At 41.8% G+C, this 19,126-nt stretch overlaps 1 protein-coding gene across 5 annotated transcripts in view; it reads left to right on the top strand.

Annotated features, from left to right (window-relative positions):
- Positions 1-19,126, top strand: part of LOC126291575 (BTB/POZ domain-containing protein 17) — a 127,875-nt gene that overhangs the window by 94,121 nt on the left and 14,628 nt on the right. For all 5 annotated transcript variants that reach the window (XM_049985109.1, XM_049985106.1, XM_049985107.1 and 2 more), the window contains one exon: positions 17,140-17,450. In XM_049985109.1, coding sequence (XP_049841066.1) covers positions 17,140-17,450 — 311 coding nt within the window. The remainder of the gene's footprint in view (positions 1-17,139; positions 17,451-19,126) is intronic.

Below are 19,126 nucleotides of genomic sequence, written 5' to 3'. Positions count from 1 at the left end.
CGCACTTTTCACCTATGTTTAACATATTTCCGCTGTATCATTTATTGAATTTAACACTGCAGTTTTGTTTTCTTGCAGTTCAGTGTTTGTGACACCATATTTCCTGAACTATGTGTCATACAGATGTTTTTGCAAATGCATTCAGTGGTACATGTTAATACTGTCTGCAAAATGTGTTGCAAATAACATTAGTAGTGAAAAAGTAATAAATTAAAAGATCATGCCAGATATGGCAATTTTACTGCATGAACAGCAAAAACATAGTAAGTGATAAACATATTCTTTCCATCATTTTGTGGGAGGTGCTGGCGAGAAAGTCTCATAAAAGTTTTGAAATTATGTGAAAAGTTGTTCCAAGTCTCTAAGTGCTTTCATTCTCCAATATTGGATGACTATAGTATTGGTGTTTGTGCATCGTCACCTTAATCACCCACACCCCTTTGATTGGGGGAGGGGGTCAGTTCTTTCCCTCATAGTGCTTCTTTCTAGACGGAAAGTGGCATGTGCACCAAGGTTGGTAGAAACTGATCTGTAGTTTAGGAGGAAGTGTGGAACGTAACATATATACAGAGTGATAATTATTGAATTATACGGAAAAAAATGTAAATTAGTTACAAACCGCAGTGTGCACACACTTGATTCATCATGTAAACATCACTACAGATATTCGGATTTATGTTATGACTTGTTCGATATGCCTGCCATCATTACCAATGATGTGGCGCAGATGAATAGCGAAATTCTGCATGGCCTGCTGAAGTGTCAGAACATTGATCCTGTCTATGACCTCCCAAATAGTTGTTTTCATCTCAGCAATGGTTTTGGGGTTATTGCTGTACACAATGTCTTTAATATAGCCCCACAAAAAGAATCGCATGTGTTCAGATCTGGAGAATGTGGCTACCAATCAAGGACCATGCAGTGACATCTGTATACATGAGAGCCAGAATGCAGTCCCCAAAGTGCTCCTCCAGGACATCATACATTCTCCTGCTTCAATGGGACAAGCTCCATCTTGCAAGAGCCACATCTTGTCGAAATAAGGATCATTTCTGATAATGAAGATGAAATAATCTTCCAAATCCTTCATGTACAGTTAAGGTAGTCACCGTGACATCAAGGAATGTTGTACCGATTATTGTGTGACTGGACATTCCACATCGCACAGTCACCGGTTGAGGGTTTAGAGGCTTCTCGATCGCAAAATGCCGATTCTCAGTCCCTCAAATGTGCCAATTTTTCTTATTGACTAACCTATCCAAATGAAAGTGGACTTTGTTGCTAAAACAAACCATACAGCGCATACTAACTTCTACCATTCCCCATGGCCAACCGTGCAGTTTGAACATCCTAAAGCAAGCCGTTTAGAAGTTATGATGATTTTATTTTCAATGTCACCCTATATATAAATAAAATAGAAAGAAACTTCCACATGGGAAAAATATATTAAAAACAAAGATTCCAAGACTTACCAAGCGGGAAAGCGCCGGCAGACAGGCACATGAACAAAACACACAAACACACACACAGAATTACGAGCTTTCGCAACTGGCAGTTGCTTCGTCAGGAAAGAGGGAAGGAGTGGGAAAAATGAAAGGATGTGGGTTTTAAGGGAGAGGGTAAGCAGTCATTCCAATCCCGGGAGCGGAAAGACTTCCCTTAGGGGAAAAAAAAGAACAGGTGTACACACACACACACACACACACACACACACACACACACACACACACACACACATATCCATCCGCACATACACAGACACAAGCAGACATATTTAAAGGCAAAGAGTAAGGGCAGAGATGTCAGTCGAGGCGGAAGTACAGAGGCAAAGAAGTTGTTGAAAGACAGGTGAAGTATGAGCGGCGGCAACTTGAAATTAGCGGAGGTTGAGGCTTGGCGGATATCGAGAAGAGAGGATATACTGAAGGGCGAGATCCCATCTCCGGAGTTCGGATAGGTTGATGTTGGTGGGAAATATCCAGATAACTCGGACGGTGTAACACTGTGCCAAGATGTGCTGGCCGTGCATCAAGGCATGTTTAGCCACAGGGTGATCCTCGTTACCAACAAACACTGTCTGCCTGTGTCCATTCATGCGAATGGACAGTTTGTTGCAGGTCATTCCCACATAGAAAGCGTCACAGTGCAGGCAGGTCAGTTGGTAAATCACGTGGGTGCTTTCACATGTGGCTCTCCCTTTGATCGTGTACACCTTCCGGGTTACAGGACTGGAGTAGTTGGTGGTGGGAGGGTGCATAGGACAGGTTTTACACCGGGGGTCGGTTGCAAGGGTAGGAGCCAGAGGGTAGGGAAGGTGGTTTCGGGATTTCATAGGGATGAACCAAGAGGTTATGAAGGTTAGGTGGACGGCGGAAAGACACTCTTGGTGGAGTGGGGAGGATTTCATGAAGGATGGATCTAATTTCGGGGCAGGATTTTAGGAAGTCGTATCCCTGCTGGAGAGCCACATTCAAGGTCTGATCCAGTCCCGGGAAGTATTCTGTCACAAGTGGGGCACTTTTGGGGTTCTTCTGTGAGAGGTTCTGGGTTTGAGGGGATGAGGAAGTGGCTCTGGTTATCTGCTTCTGTACCAGGTTGGGAGAGTAGTTGCGGGATGCGAAAGCTGTTTTCAGGTTGTTGGTGTAATGGTCGAGGGATTCAGGACTGGAGCAGATTCGTTTGCCACGAAGGCCTAGGCTGTAGGGAAGGGACCGTTTGATATGGAATGGGTGGCAGCTGTCATAATGGAGGTACTGTTGCTTGTTGGTGGGTTTGATGTGGACGGATGTGTGCAGCTGGCCATTGGACAGATGGAGGTCAACGTCTAGGAAAGTGGCATGGGATTTGGAGTAGGACAAGGTGAATCTGATAGAACCAAAGGAGTTGAGGTTGGAGAGGAAATTCTGGAGTTGTTCTTCACTGTGAGTCCAGATCATGAAGATGTCATCAATAAATCTGTACCAAACTTTGGGTTGGCAGGCTTGGGTAACCAAGAAGGCTTCCTCTAAGCGACCCATAAATAGGTTGGCATACGAGGGGGCCATCCTGGTACCTGTGGCTGTTCCCTTTAATTGTTGGTATGTCTGGCCTTCAAAAGTGAAGAAGTTGTGGGTCAGGATGAAGCTGGCTAAGGTGACGAGGAAAGAGGTTTTAGGTGGGGTGGCAGGTGATCGGCGTGAAAGGAAGTGCTCCATTGCAGCGAGGCCCTGGACGTGCGGGATATTCGTGTATAGGGAAGTGGCATCAATGGTTACAAGGATGGTTTCCGGGGGTAACAGACTGGGTACGGATTCCAGGCGTTCGAGAAAGTGGTTGGTGTCTTTGATGAAGGATGGGAGACTGCATGTAATGGGTTGAAGGTGTTGATCTACGTAGGCAGAGATACGTTCTGTGGGGGCTTGGTAACCAGCTACAATGGGGCGGCCAGGATGTTTGGGTTTGTGAATTTTAGGAAGTAGGTAGAAGATTGATGACATCTTCATGATCTGGACTCACAGTGAAGAACAACTCCAGAATTTCCTCTCCAACCTCAACACCTTTGGTTCCATCAGATTCACCTTGTCCTACTCCAAATCATATGCCACTTTCCTAGACGTTGACCTCCATCTGTCCAATGGCCAGCTGCACACATCCATCCACATCAAACCCACCAACAAGCAACAGTACCTCCATTATGACAGCTGCCACCCATTCCATACCAAACGGTCCCTTCCCTACAGCCTAGGCAAACGAATCTGCTCCAGTCCTGAATCCCTCGACCATTACACCAACAACCTGAAAACAGCTTTCGCATCCCTCAACTACCCTCCCAACCTGGTACAGAAGCAGATAACCAGAGCCACTTCCTCATCCCCTCAAACCCAGAACCTCTCACAGAAGAACCCCAAAAGTGCCCCACTTGTGACAGAATACTTCCCGGGACTGGATCAGACCTTGAATGTGGCTCTCCAGCAGGGATACGACTTCCTAAAATCCTGCCCCGAAATTAGATCCATCCTTCATGAAATCCTCCCCACTCCACCAAGAGTGTCTTTCCGCCGTCCACCTAACCTTCGTAACCTCCTGGTTCATCCCTATGAAATCCCGAAACCACCTTCCCTACCCTCTGGCTCCTACCCTTGCAACTGCCCCCGGTGTAAAACCTGTCCTATGCACCCTCCCACCACCACCTACTCCAGTCCTGTAACCCGGAAGGTGTACACGATCAAAGGGAGAGCCACATGTGAAAGCACCCAAGTGATTTACCAACTGACCTGCCTGCACTGTGACGCTTTCTATGTGGGAATGACCAGCAACAAACTGTCCATTCGCATGAATGCACACAGGCAGACAGTGTTTGTTGGTAATGAGGATCACCCTGTGGCTAAACATGCCTTGATGCACGGCCAGCACATCTTGGCACAGTGTTACACCGTCCGAGTTATCTGGATACTTCCCACCAACACCAACCTATCCGAACTCCGGAGATGGGAACTCGCCCTTCAGTATATCCTCACTTCTCGATATCCGCCAGGCCTCAACCTCCGCTAATTTCAAGTTGCCGCCGCTCATACCTCACCTGTCTTTCAACAACTTCTTTGCCTCTGTACTTCTGCCTCGACTGACATCTCTGCCCTTACTCTTTGCCTTTAAATATGTCTGCTTGTGTCTGTGTATGTGCGGATGGATATGTGTTTTAAATATGTCTGCTTGTGTCTGTGTATGTGCGGATGGATGTGTGTGTGTGTGTGTGTGTGTGTGTGTGTGTGTGTGTGTGTGTGTGTGTGTGTGTGTACACCTGTCCTTTTTTTTTCCCCTAAGGGAAGTCTTTCCGCTCCCGGGATTGGAATGACTGCTTACCCTCTCCCTTAAAACCCACATCCTTTCATTTTTCCCTCTCCTTCCCTCTTTCCTGACGAAGCAACTGCCAGTTGCGAAAGCTCGTAATTCTGTGTGTGTGTTTGTGTGTTTTGTTCATGTGCCTGTCTGCCGGCACTTTCCCGCTTGGTAAGTCTTGGAATCTTTGTTTTTAATATATTTCACCCTATATATATACACACATCTTTATAATGTGTACAGATTATGCTGCCTTGTGCACTGTAAGCATCACATCACATAGACAGATTGCTTTTGGCAATTTCATTCTCTTGTAAGTCCTTCATAGTGCAATCCTGCTCTCATCCATGGCAATGAATAGAGAGCTGTAAGTGGTATTGTGATGTGCCACAACCTTAGTGGATGCAGCTCTGATAATGATACCAGCCAGGGTAGTCAACGAACATCTCAGGGAGCTGATTGGTTTATATGAGAAATGTGTTGTTGGGCATAGTCCTTGTGGGCTACATTAGGATTGAGATGAATGGCGCATTGTTCAGTGTTTGCATCAAAGGCAGATTCAATCAAGAAATCTAATAAATTATGAGGCAGAGTTGATAGCCAGGACTTTATTCCGGAGGCAAAATGTTTGGTGCTGCTGGTACACATGTTTGAAAGTAAAATTGATGACATTATTGAAATTGTTACATGGTTCATACGCCTCCTTATAATCCTTAAAAAGTCCATATTTCAGCTACTAAATTTGAAGGGTCCATAAAAACTCCTTATTTTTGTCTGTCTTCCAAAAATTACTATTGTTCAATGCCTCATTTTGTGGAATAATTTACGTATACCCATTTTATTTTATTACTTCTGAAAATGACAATTTGGTGTGTCAGGTCTACATAGTATGCGAGTAGCATGATGTCATTTTAAGCTACCATACAAAAAAACTATACACACTATGTGATATCACTACAAATGTTGTAGTACTTGTTACGAAATTTTGAGTTAAAGGACTCCATCAGCATGTACAATGACTTCTATGTAAACACAGCTCATCAGTTCTATTGCAGGTGAAGATTGTGCCGGGTGCTATGAATTTTGTTTTATCAGTAAGCTGGGTTGTAAGGTTTTGGTAATATACAGGGTGTCCCATTTATCTTGACTTCCCTAAATAACTGTATAGATGCAAATTACAAAATGTTTCAAGCCAATGTTCTTTGGCCATCAGGGGGACATCAATCAGCATGATTTGCCTTTGTTGTAGCTTTGTCTTTTACAAAGATATGAACAGCGGTATGACTTTTTTAAATGGCACCCTGTACTTTTTATTTGGTAATTCATTTCCTCTCCTAAAGACCTATTCAAAAATGTATCACAGTGTACCATTCACTGAAACACAACATTGTTAATTACACAACACAACATTGATGTTGACACTCCCAGCACTTAGTGCAGGTACTCGGGATAATGGATCACATCCACGTGCTGACGTTGACAGACGACAAATGTAAACATAAGTAGAATGTACACCAACGAAGAGAAGGTAGTAATGCTACTCACCTACGGGGAATGTAAGTTAGCAGGACAGTAATTGCAATACTGTTTTCTTATGTCTACTGCATCGACATAATGTTTCTTTTATTGTTGTTGTTGTTGTTGAAGGTAGGCAAATTGCTACGCAGGCAGCGGAACTGTACAGAGAACGATAACCTGACAAGAACCCATCTTCGCAACTGACATTTTCTCGTATTGTTGTGGCACTTCAGGAAACGGGAAGTTTCAATCCACGACAAGGCAATCGTCATAGCACTCACGCAAATGAAGCTGCCGAAGCTACTGTTCTCACTTCTGTTGCTATGAATCCACATGTGAGCACATGACAACTTGAACACGAGATTGGCATGCCTAAAACCAGTGTCCATCGTATTCTTACCTGTCAGTGGTTCCATCCTTACCATGTGCACCTACGTCAAGAATTGCATGGGAATGATTTCCAGAATTGTGTACAATTATGATTACGGGAATACATTTGTGTAGGTGACATATTTAAGTGATTAAAATTGCAGGATCTCAGTTTAAAGTAAATGTGATACATGCCATTACTAATGTGAAATACTGTTACATTAATAACCATTGTAACTGCCAGAATGTTGAATGCAAATGTGTATGCATTGTGTTGTACAGGTGCCAGATGTCTGTCCGTGGGATGGAGTTTCATGCATGTTGCACATAGTCAGTCAGTACAGGGACAGCTAACACTGTTTGCGGATAGTGCTGGAGTTGTCATCCGATGATGTCCCATATGTGCGTGATCAGAGACAGATTTGGTTATTAAGCAGGCCAAGGCAACATGTCAAATCTCTGTAGAGCATGTTGGGATACAATAGCAGCAGTATGTTGCAAAACACCCACTGGTGTGTTGTTCATGAATGGCAGCACAGGATCAAATCACCAGACTGACGAACAGATTTGCATTCCAGGTGCATGGGATAACCAAAAGAGTGCTCGTGCTGTCGTACAAAATCGCAGCCCAGACCATAATTCCGGCTGTAGGGTTAGTGTATCTAACAAGCAGACAGTTTGGTTGGCCCTCAACTGGCCTCCTTCTAACTAACACAGGACTATCACTGGCACTGAGGCAGAACCAGCTTTCATCAGAAAACACAACAAACCTCCATCCTGCCCTCCAGTGAGCTCTTGCTTGATACCACTGAAGTTACTGGCCATGGTTTGGGGTCATTGGAATGCACGCTACAGGACATTTGGCTCAGAGCTGTTCTCGAAGTAAGTGATTTATAACAGCTCGTTGTGTCCTGTGGTGCCAACCGCTGCTCAGATTACTGCTGCAGCGCAGTACGATGCACAGGAGCCTTACACCGAACACGGTGGTCTTCTCTCTCGTTAGTGCCACTTGGCTGTTTGGAGCCTGGTCTTGCAATCGAACATTCATGTGACCACTGCTGCCAGCAATCGTGCACAGTGGCTACATTCCTGCCAAGTCTTTCTGCAGTATCACAGAAGGAACATCGAGCAGCTTCTTATAGCCCTATTGTGCAACCTCATTGAAACTCAGTGAAGTGTTGATAATGGTGTCTGAGGTGTCAGGTCATAGGGGTGTTATGAGCATGATTTCGACACAAGGCAGCTCAATAGGCTGTAGAGTGGAAGGTGTAGACTAGCAATAGAACAGTGCATCACCATTGACTAGACACTCATTTATTGAACACATAAGTCAGGTATTACTCAAAAGGAACAATCAGTACAAATTACAAAATAATATTCTTTTCCTTTAAGTCACTCAAACATTTAAACAGGCAAGTAGCAATCATTTAACTAAAAGCCTTTTAAGAGAGCAAGACTAGAAAATTTGAATGATGAGTTAAAATAATATTTAAATAGGCTCTGACCGAGCACATATTTTAAAATGAAATACTTCCTTTAAGGAACCAGTGATCAAAATTAATTACGTAATCCTCAACAACCGTGTTACATCCAAGACATTTAAGATTAAACAGTAATATATAACATCAGAGAGCTGCAGTCCCAAGTTTTAAGCAGCACATTGCAGATGTACTGCAGTGCAATACAAGTCCGTCACAGTATCTCCCCACACAGGAAGTTATTGCCGCAATCGGCAAAATATCATCATTATACCATGTACAGACCTAAAACAAACTAAAAGCTCTCTTAAGTTTGGTACAGTTAATTCCCTTGCAACATAACATACATCACAAGTGTAGCCCTAGGACGGCACTGACACCCCGCAATTTAGCACGCGAAAAACTACAGCGATGCACTCATCACATATCCTTACAAAATCCAAGAACAGAGCACCGGCTTCCCAATAGCGGAACATTTAACCACGTGCAGCATGCGGGTTTGCGGGATGCTGATCTCGCCCTTTACCTCAACACCATTTCAAATTCTAGTCAGCCTACAATCTTGAACCACCATACACATTCCTTAAGTTACTGCATAGAAAGCCAATGTGATAGGCAAACAGACCAGTGTATGATAAAAGCTTAAGCAATTTCCTTACTAGACAACGCTTATGAATAACAGCCGTAATTTTGAGTTAGCACACCCACAATCAAAAGACAAACAAAGCCAATCATAAGGACAGTAGCACATAAGCAAGAAGCAATGGTAACTTCCGCTTAGATTGGTTACAAATCAGCGCTTGATTTAACACACGAACATAACCATCAATACAATAGCAAATTACTCACACGTGTACTCCCCTACGATTTCGATTCACAAAGCCATAGACACAATTTGGAGAATGCATCACTTGGACCAACATAATGGTGCTCCCTCAGTTACCCCAAATAACTGTCTCCCTTAGTTGCACAGCAAAGAACCAGACCTAATGAAACCACCACAGTTTTCGCCTCTAAATTGTCACAGTACAAGTGAGACTCAACCACAAATGTAATATTACATTACCAGTTCCCGTATAGTCAGTACAAGCGACCGATTTTCACCCGTTTATAACGGCAGGCAGCAACATCATACGGAAAAGAGCGTAGACACAAGCTCTTATCAATTCTCTTCTCCGAAAGCAGCCACCGCAACTCTCGGGCACCACTGGGACATCCAATGCAAAAATCGTTACTCCTTCACACAAATTACAGGACACCCGCTTCCCACTGCTTGCTATGGCGCCTTCTGTTCAGAGCCAACTTGTATATCTCCAAGCAATATGTCCGGTCCCACACTCGCTGAGTCAACCCAAAAACCGTCTTCCACCACGTCCCGGAGCACACCCCCCCACAGCACCTCACCTCGTTACTCCTCGTGTAGGCCCCAGAGGGCGCTGCTTACGGCCCTGACCGTGGCAGGAAAGATAAACCACCAGAGTGGCACTATCAATATGAGCCACCATGGCTCAGTGTCTTTGTGACCTGAAAGATATTCTTTACTAACACTTAAGTCATCACATCCAGTCTCAAAGGTAACACGCTCACAGCTCGAAGGTAACTAACACTAACAACTGTTACAGCCTGCATTTAAAGCAAACCTGATTTGCATCCTCGTAGCAGTGTTACTAGCGCAACTCTCATGTGAATGGCACAAAATTTTCATAGACATCACGTTTTAGGTGTAGAAATATGCCTGCAAACTTTCATTTGTGTTGCACCGCTTCTTCTTGGTGTTGTGATTTTATTTTTGTCGGTGTATTTGGTTAAAAACTTAAGTTTTTCACATCTTATGTATTCACGTTGTAGCTTGCATTTATTTAGTGGGCTTAGTTAGTATGATGTTTTGAAATTAAGAAACATACACCAGTTAATTCACAGAGCTTTCGATAAAAGATGTATTCGCTTTACGTACAGTGGACTTTAGGTCTTATGAAACTTGAAACTTCGTGGCAGATTAAAACTGTGTGCCCGACCGAGACTCGAACTCGGGGCCTTTGCCTTTCACGGGCAAGTGCCCTACCATCTGAGCTGCCGAAGCACGACTCACGCCCAGTACTCACAGCTTTACTTCTGCCAGTATCTTGTCTCCTACCTTCCAAACTTTACAGAAGCTCTCCTGCGAACCTTGCAGAACTAGCACTCCTGAAAGAGGTCTTATGTTACTATACATGAAATGCAGCCCACATACCGAAATTGTTCTTATGGTTGAAGGAGTGCCAAATCTCTCTGTGGTATGGAGTAAATAATGTTTACGTTGTGTCAAAGTTGTCCCTGCTCACTATGCCGAATTCGTTTGTGCTTTTCTGTTTCTTATGCAATTCATCAGATTAATCTCATCCACAGTCTTAAGTTGGCATTACAGTTACAGTGTACTCAACATGATCAAATGAAATGAAATTGTTGTCTGTGTGGCAGATTAGTGCAAGAGTAAAGCACTGGACCAGTAAAAGAAAGATTGCGAGTTCTAATTCATATTTAAACTTTTTTTAAGTTTATGTGTATTTTTCTCTTAGAAAACTGTTTTCTCATAGTATTCGAGCCATAAAATTATTGGCTCTCATTTTAATTAGTATTAACTCTTTGCTCATTATAACAAACTGCATGTCTTATTACCTTATTTCTGCTTGTTAGAATGTAAAACACAGAGTATGTAAATCACTGGTTTTAGTTGCTGATTAATATATTACAAGGCAATAGAGATTTGTCTCAGCTAAAAGCATACAGAATTGGAATCTGTAAATTTTTTTCTGTAGCCTTTGTTGATATCAAAGGAAAAGACATTTAATTTTATAGTAATATCAACTACATGGAAGAGTTCCCTTGGTACCAAGTCGTCAGGGACTATTAATAGACATTTAATAAGGCATATTCCTACTGGTAAATTAGGTGAACTGTGTATTAGAGTCAAAACTTTCAGAGGAATTACTCTAATAGACTAATTCTGGAAATGGAAAAGAAGCAGAATTTTGTTTAAGAGTCAGTAGGATGTAGACTGTTACAGTCGGATGTAGACTGTTAAGGCCTCACAGATAGGCTTTGGTTTTGCTAATGGTTTTCACAGTAAGAGCCTGCTGGTTTGGGTGTATTTTCTAGCACCATAAGGAAAGTCCGGGGTAATTTCACCTCCTCGCCCCCTTGTCTCCCACACCTTGCTGCGTCCTTTGGTTTGCCAGAGCTGATACCTATCAATTTATAGCTGTTATATATGGGTGTCTGAGGAAGGGACATGGAAATCATCTTTGAAACTGCATTTACTGTAGTATGGTTGCTTTCAAAACCCTGCAACCTGGGAGAGAAGAAAAACACTTGTGGCTACAAACTGAGCTTTGCTCCACACTCGAAACGTACATTGGTTGTGTAACAGTTACTCTGTGCATTGCTGCAGACTGAGTTGTGTGAAATTTGTGAGACTTACTTCGATTCAAAATATTTCAGTGTCATAAGGAAAGAGGGAGAAGACATCCAAGGGTACGTGCTGTGCAAGAGAAGTTTTTATGTGGTCAGGGCACCAAAATTAGAGGGCAGGCTTGTTGACTACTGCAATAACGTTGGGAAGACTTGCTGCCTATCACTAAAGTATAGACTGTGGATGAATTAAAAATTCACAAAAACACTGTTGTGAGGATAGAGAAGTAAAAGTTCAGAGCTGAAGAAAATCAAGCTGTACCATCTCAACTAAACACTTCAGGAATAGAGAGAGAATTTGAGAAGCGTTTGACAAGTATGGATGATTTTCAGGCAAATGCAAATCGACATCATATTTACAATTAGTATTTGAGAAAATAACATCCAACCTTCAATAAACTGAAAGCTTCCTGAGAAGAAGCAGAACTTCATGGAGGCAACAGATTGTCGGTGGGAAATGTAGTGCATAAAAAAAATTGGCAGAAGAAAGCTCATAATGGAGAGAGATGATATTGCTGCATGGTGGTGCTGATTTTTGAAGACAGTATCAAAAGAAAACTTTGACTGGAACTTGCTGGCAGATTAAAACTGTGTGCCAGACCAAGACTCGAACTCGGGATCTTTGCCTTCCACGGGCAAGTGCTCTTCTGACTAATCTACCCAAGCACAACTCACAGCCCATACTTGCCAGTAGCTCGTCTCATACCTTCCAAACTTCGCAAAAGTAACTTTCAAGACTAGTTCTCTTGGAAGAGAGGATATTGCGGAGACATGGCTTAGCCAGAATGTGGAGGATGTTTACAGAATGAAATATTCACTCTGCAATGGAGTGTGAGGATAGGTTGTGAGTCATGCTTGGGTAGTTCAGTTGGTACAGCATTTGCCCATAAAAGGCAGAGGTCCCAAGTTCGATCTCCATCCAGCAGACAGTTTTAATCTGCCAGGAAGTTCCTTATCAGCGGATGCACCACTAGTGTGAAAATTTCGTTCCAGGAACATCCCCCAAGTTGTGGCTAAGCCACGTCTTTGCAGTGTACTTTCTTTCAGGAGTGCTACTATTGCAAGTTTTGCTGGAAAACGTTTGTGATGTTTGGAAGATAGGAGACATACTGGTGGAAGTAAAGCTGTGAGGATGGGTTGTGAGTCAAATTTTTGGGTTGCTCAGTCAATAGAGCATTTGCCCGCAAAAGGCAAAGGTCCTGAGTTCAAATCTCAGTCCGGTACACAGTTGTAATGTGCCAGGAAGTTCCATATCAGTTCACACTCCGCTGCAGAGTTAAAATTTCATTATTGTTTGACGATGTTGGTTGGCTTGACGAAACATTGGTAAAGGCAAGCCCTTCAAGTACAAGTACAGGCTGGACACATGATTCAGTAACTGTCACCTGCCATAACCGTCTGGAAAGAGTAGTAGATTAACTCTTCTCCATGCATGTAGATCTGCTGTATTCGTGAAAATCTGTATGTTGTTATTTAGATTTAAAAGAATAGAATTGCTGAGAAATGAGCAGAGTCACATTTCATTGGTGGTTTAAAAATTCACTTTGAAGAAACTTGGGCAAGCCTTCAGTGATAATTATAGGCAATGCTTTGTATCATTCGACTGTCCTTGCTAATGTGCATACAGTAGTCTATAGAAAATGTTATTGACTGGCTACAGTGAAAAAACATTCCCGTACTATATGATTGTAGAAAGGGTGAATTACTGGATCTTGTGGCTCAGAATAAAAAATGGCAAAAGAAATATGACCATAGGGTCCTCAGAATGCCACCATACCAATGCCACTTCAATTCCTTTGGAGCCATATGGGGCCAAGTTGTAGGTTGTGTGTCATAAAGAAAGAGTTGTTAGCCGAAGTGAACCTTGTCATGAGACTGGCATAATGTTGTGACACACACGGAGGGAGCAATAATGAAAGTATGGGAAAATGTATAATGAATATGACACTGAACAGTTTCTTGTTTCATTACATTCTAAACGCTGTTCTAGTGACTACACAGACAAAATAGTGAAAGTATTTCAGTTACAGATGGCGTGCAGCTGTTAGTGGAATAGTGTGTTACAGGGCGTGCGCGCGCATGTGAGTGAGTGAGAGTGAGAGGGAGAGGGAGAGGGGGGGGGGGGGGGAGAGAGGGGGGGGGGGGGAGAGGGCACATGCACACAACTGTCGATTGCATGAGCTTGTGGCGTGTTGTGTACGAGCCAGTAAGTCTGCTCCCAACCTCTGCCTTTTGTCAGTTACAAAGTAATTTTAAACAGATTGGCATTTTGATGCTTATTTTTCCAGCACTTTTTTCTAAGTGTTTGGTTTGAAATGAAAGTGTACCTATCAGTCTAAATACCAAACGACGAACTCAGGGCACTGCCACCTAACTGTGGTTGCTGATCACCTGTCTGACAGTTTTATTTTCGTTATTTCATACAATTATTGACCAAATCTCAAAAGTTAAAATGTTGTCAAAGTCTACTCAGGCAGAGATATAATTTTGACATTAAGGGTTTAACATGTGAACTTTGGATGCGTCTTGAGGCAGCATAGCTCACAGCATGCAAATACCCAATGTTTGATAATCAGAGAACCTAAAAATGTCTAACAAACTTTACACGTAATTTCAAAGATTTTTGAAACTTTTTCTCTGACAGCCCCCACAAAATGAGAAAACAAATGTTTTTTGCTTACTACAGTGAAACCCGTAATTTACGTTTTCATGCGGTCCAGACTTAAAAAATACAAAATTGATGAAAATGCAGAATGGAGGAAAATATTTTTAAAAACCCAAAAAGTAAGCAAAAACACATGTAATTGGTTTACATGACTAAAATCGCAATCTCCAATTCATTGTATAAAATCTAAGTGAAGGAAATTAAATGTACAATACAATGTTTATACAATAATTTGTGGCAATGAATATAATCAGTTCTTAAAAATTACAGATGTGTAAGAGCAAGTAAAAACCAATCAAAAAATTGAAATTGGTATCTAGATACACGGTCATCGAGCTATCTGAGATGCTATGACCACAGATTATATGTTAAAGACACGTGATTTTGAGAGATCGACCTTTGTCCTTTCCCAGAAAAAAGCAAAAATTGATGAACATCTCAAATTAAACCAAAAATATCACAGCAGCTAAGTATTTAAGCCATAAGCATAAATACAGACATCTGCTTAATAACAAACTTTGTCACCATTGCTGTTAGTATTTAATGCTTTTCTTATGAGCTGCACTTCATATGCTCACCGCTGTTTAAGTGTTATTTTGGGCTTGATGAGAGAAACAGAGATGAAAAACTAAGTTTACTTCCCCAGTTGACATTACAAGCTTATTAGAACTTGGCCCAGAGAAATTCTGTACACTGTGTAAAATGTAAATTTGAAAGAAAGCTCAGGTGCTACAGTTTTGCTTCATGCCCTCTATCACCGCTGGCAAACTTTACGATCTACAGTGTGTGGTGCAAAGTATATAGGTGAGTAGTGTATGTAGTTGTTGCAACTGTATCACGTCAGATTTGAACATGAACGTGCTTAAAATAACACATCGCAAAACCATTCTTAGTTTCTGTGTGACATCTCTGTCGTGTTAAATCATTTGCATGAAAAGTATATTTTCAGCTCTTCACAAAATGCTTTCACCCCTACCTGCACTCCCGTCATTAAAGGGCCACTTCATCTCTCCATGCATCCAGTAGACGAGCTCATTATGTGTGTGTTAGTGTGGTGTGGTGGCTACTGGCTATTGGGTGACTTACAAAGTCACCATCCAATTAGAGTTCACTAGCTGAAAATGGGTGACAGTTCCTTCCTTATGACTGAGCATATTCTTCGAGACTCAGCATTTGAATGTAAAACGTTGACAACTGACATTGTTGCTGAATGCAGTACATCAGAAATACATGTAAAAAGATGAGGCAGAGTTATAAGGGCACAAGAGAAGGTGGTGGCTCGTTCCGAAACACTTCACATTGATTATCTTGGTTTTCCATGGCGCAGCAACCTAACAATAGTAGTATCATTATTGCACGATGAAGCTAAATTGTTGCAAGTTGTTGTGTCTCTATAACAGCCTAAAATATTCTTTTAACTCCGCCACCACCTCTGTTGCTAACCATCTGCCTTTTGTGCCACTTATAACTTGTTCAGTCATGTCGATAGGAAGTAAACGGGACAAAGTCAAGTGAAACACCAAGTAAGAACTTCGAATCGAGGTAAACATTTCTAGGACGAAATGTGAAATTGGGGCATTTTAGCATTATCTTATGGGTCTTTCACATGGGCTATGAATTTTTGGTGTAGAATTGCAAAAAATATAAAACCTGAGAATATAAAATTGAAGTTCCAGTGCATATTTTTGCTGTTCGTGCGATAAAACTTCAGTATCGAGCATAATGTTTTGTTTCTTCTTTACTATTAACTCTATTTGCAACACATTTTGCAGGCAGTATCCACATATACCACTGGCTGTACCTGCAATATTATATTAGTACTTCTAATTCAGGAGATATGAAATCATAAACGATGAGATGCTTGAAAAATAAACCATTAATTATCGAGACTATAGTCATCTGGTGTTCGTTAAAGAGGGCACTTCCAACAAACTTTAAACATAATTTCAAACATTTTAGAAGTATCTTTCTCTCTTATGCTTAATGTCAAATAGTCATTTGTAAACTAGTCAGGAATTTGAAGCTGTTTTGTACACAGAATTTGATTCTTCAAAGATCGGTAGTTTACTGGTTAGATTATATTTATTGACAGTCAGATACTACAATGTGGTTTGCAGAGTATACATGTGTATATGTAGTAGAATTTTCTCAAAATTCTTGGTAGATTTATTTGTAGTTCAGGTTGTTCATATAGGACGTTCCGTAGTTGTTTGTCTGATAAGGTTAATATTTTGGTTTATTGTATCCCCTTTCTCTGCCCCTTGAAGAATTGTACATAATGTTTCTCTGCCTAATGAGTGCAGAAGAGTTGCTTTCACTTTTATTACTTGTGTTCTGTGTCTTATATTTGTTTCCTGTTTGTGCAGGTGCCACTTGACAATTAGCACAGTTTGGAATTAATAATCAAAACAAAGAGAATACAGTTTCAGTGTTTGGTGGAATTACATTTTCCAAGCAAATTGAAAAAGATGAATTGGAGCTAAGGTAAAAACTCCGTGATTAACAGAGTCATTGATTTTGAGCTGGAGTGTGCACCCTCGCTCTCTCCTACCTCCCCCGACCCACACACACACACACACACACACACACACACGGCTAGCAAAGTTTTCTGTGCCTGTCAATGACTCAGCATCTCTACTATTCAGCGAGTTGTTACTTCTACTGCAAAAAATGTTTTTCTATTCTTTCAGTACTTTCCATTACCAAATTAAAAAAGCTCTACACAAGCACAATATGCAAAACTTTTCAGAGTTGACGAATATACCTCATGCACCTCGTAGATGGTAGGTAGGTAGGTAGAATAACAGTATTTGCATCAACTAAGCCTGTTACATGTACATCCTACAGGCCAGCAAGACAGAGTGCACGAAGTTGTGAAGATGGAGGACGGCCGCATGCTCTTCACTCCACGGTTGTACACTGCTGACACGTGGAGCACCCCGCTCTGTGTGGACAACTTCCATGCCTTGCCCCCATACCACGCACGCACACTCGTCTTCTCGTCGCGAGCGTCGACTGCGGAGCATGCCGGTTCGCGTACGTCGGAGTGGGTAGTGGACCTATACCCGAAGGGAGTCTGGTTCAAGAAATGTTACCTAATTGTCTGGCAAGGGACTGTGGAAGTACCTGAGCAAGTGCTCAGGACAATTCGTGTGTCGGTAAGTTTGATGACGTTGCCACTGTTCCTGTTTCTTCATCTCGCATATTCGATGGCATCTGTTAGTGACATACAACTTAGTTTCATTGGTAGGAAATGCCGTCCCCTTCAGTTGAATTATTTCACACATTTGGCGAACTTGGCTTTTGGGGAAAAGACAATGGTCTAAGGCATAGTTTTGTGCCCAAATTTTCATCTTGTGCTGAGGAGACATCTTCGAGGGTTATGGAAGGTATACTGTTTTTACCTGAGTGTAAGACAAGTCAGAATTACAAGCTGTTTCACTAACATTAAGTACCTACCTAAAAGTCTACATTTTCATAAAACAGGGAGTGTCTACCAGTGAAAGCTGACTTTGCATCTCTATGATGTTTTTGTCCTTATTAAATTAATGTGTAATGAAATGTGCTGCTCTGTTGTGGATCTTCACTATTTTCTCTGTAAATCATGTCTGTTAAAGGTCCCAGACTGATGAGTAGTATCCGAGTATTGGTCAAACAAAGTTTTTGTAAGCTACCTCATTTGTGAGTGGACTAAATTTCCAGAGGATTCTTTCAATGAATGTGTGTGGCCTCTGCCCCACCTGCAATTAGTTTTAAGTGGTCATTCCACTTCATATCGAGGTATTTCATACATGTGTGACTGCTTTCACTGATAGTTCTGCAATCAGATGACCATAGGATAGTGCGTGTCTCTGTCTATTTATGTGCAATATGTTACATTTGCTTATGTTGAGGGTCAACCAACTGCCAATTGCTTTACCAAGCATCAGGCGTCTGGAGGTCTTGCAAAAAATATAAAACCTGAGAATATAAAATTGAAGTTCCGCTGCGGAGGAACGAACTGAGCTCAGTTTCACACAGTTGCTTTTTTCTGAACATGCATTGCTTCCTACAGAGGAGATGTCATAATGCACGAGTATAAAACCTGTCCCAAAAGTCCTCCCTAGGGCAGTGTCAGAGATATAGGCCTATAGTATTGTGTGTCCATTCAATGACACTCCTTGAAAAGAGGAATAACCTATGCTTCTTTCGAACCATTAGGAATGCTTCATTCTTCCAGCGACAGTTGGTAAACTGCTGCTAAAAGAGGCGCAACTTCTTTCCCTTTATCTGTGTAGAATCATATTGGTGTCGCATCAGATCTAGTGGCCTTTCCCCCGTTGAGCTAGTTCAGTTGCTTTTCTATCCCACGGTCATTTATTTCGATATCTGTCATTTTTATGTTTTGTCTGTCAGCTCCGAGAAGGAACTGCTGTATAATCTTCCTAAGTGAAACAGTTTTGGGAGAAGATGCATAGTATTTCAGCGTATCCCGTGTCATCCTTCATTTTTGTGCCATAATGGTTATAAGGGTGTCTGGACAGATGGCTTTACCCCATTTACTAATTTAACACAAGACCAAAACATTTAGGGTTTTTGTCAAGTTGTAGGTAGAATTTTACTTTCAAATTCTTTTAACACTTCACATATGGCTCTCCTTACGCTACCTTTTGTTTCGTTAATGTTTTTGCCTGTGAGGCTTTGACTATGTTTAAGTTTGAAGCAAAGCTCATCTTGCTTTCATAGCAGCATTGTATCACGGCTGTCGAATCCTAGTGGGTCTTTCCTGCCTCCGTTTAAAGCTTATTGTATACTAAATCTTAACTTTGTCCATTGATTATCTGCATTGTCAATG

This window comes from Schistocerca gregaria, chromosome 9, assembly GCF_023897955.1.
Source record: "Schistocerca gregaria isolate iqSchGreg1 chromosome 9, iqSchGreg1.2, whole genome shotgun sequence".
Lineage (NCBI taxonomy): Eukaryota > Metazoa > Arthropoda > Insecta > Orthoptera > Acrididae > Schistocerca > Schistocerca gregaria.
The sequence above is the reverse complement of the archived record's forward strand: the minus strand, read 5'-3'. Positions and strand labels throughout refer to the sequence as shown.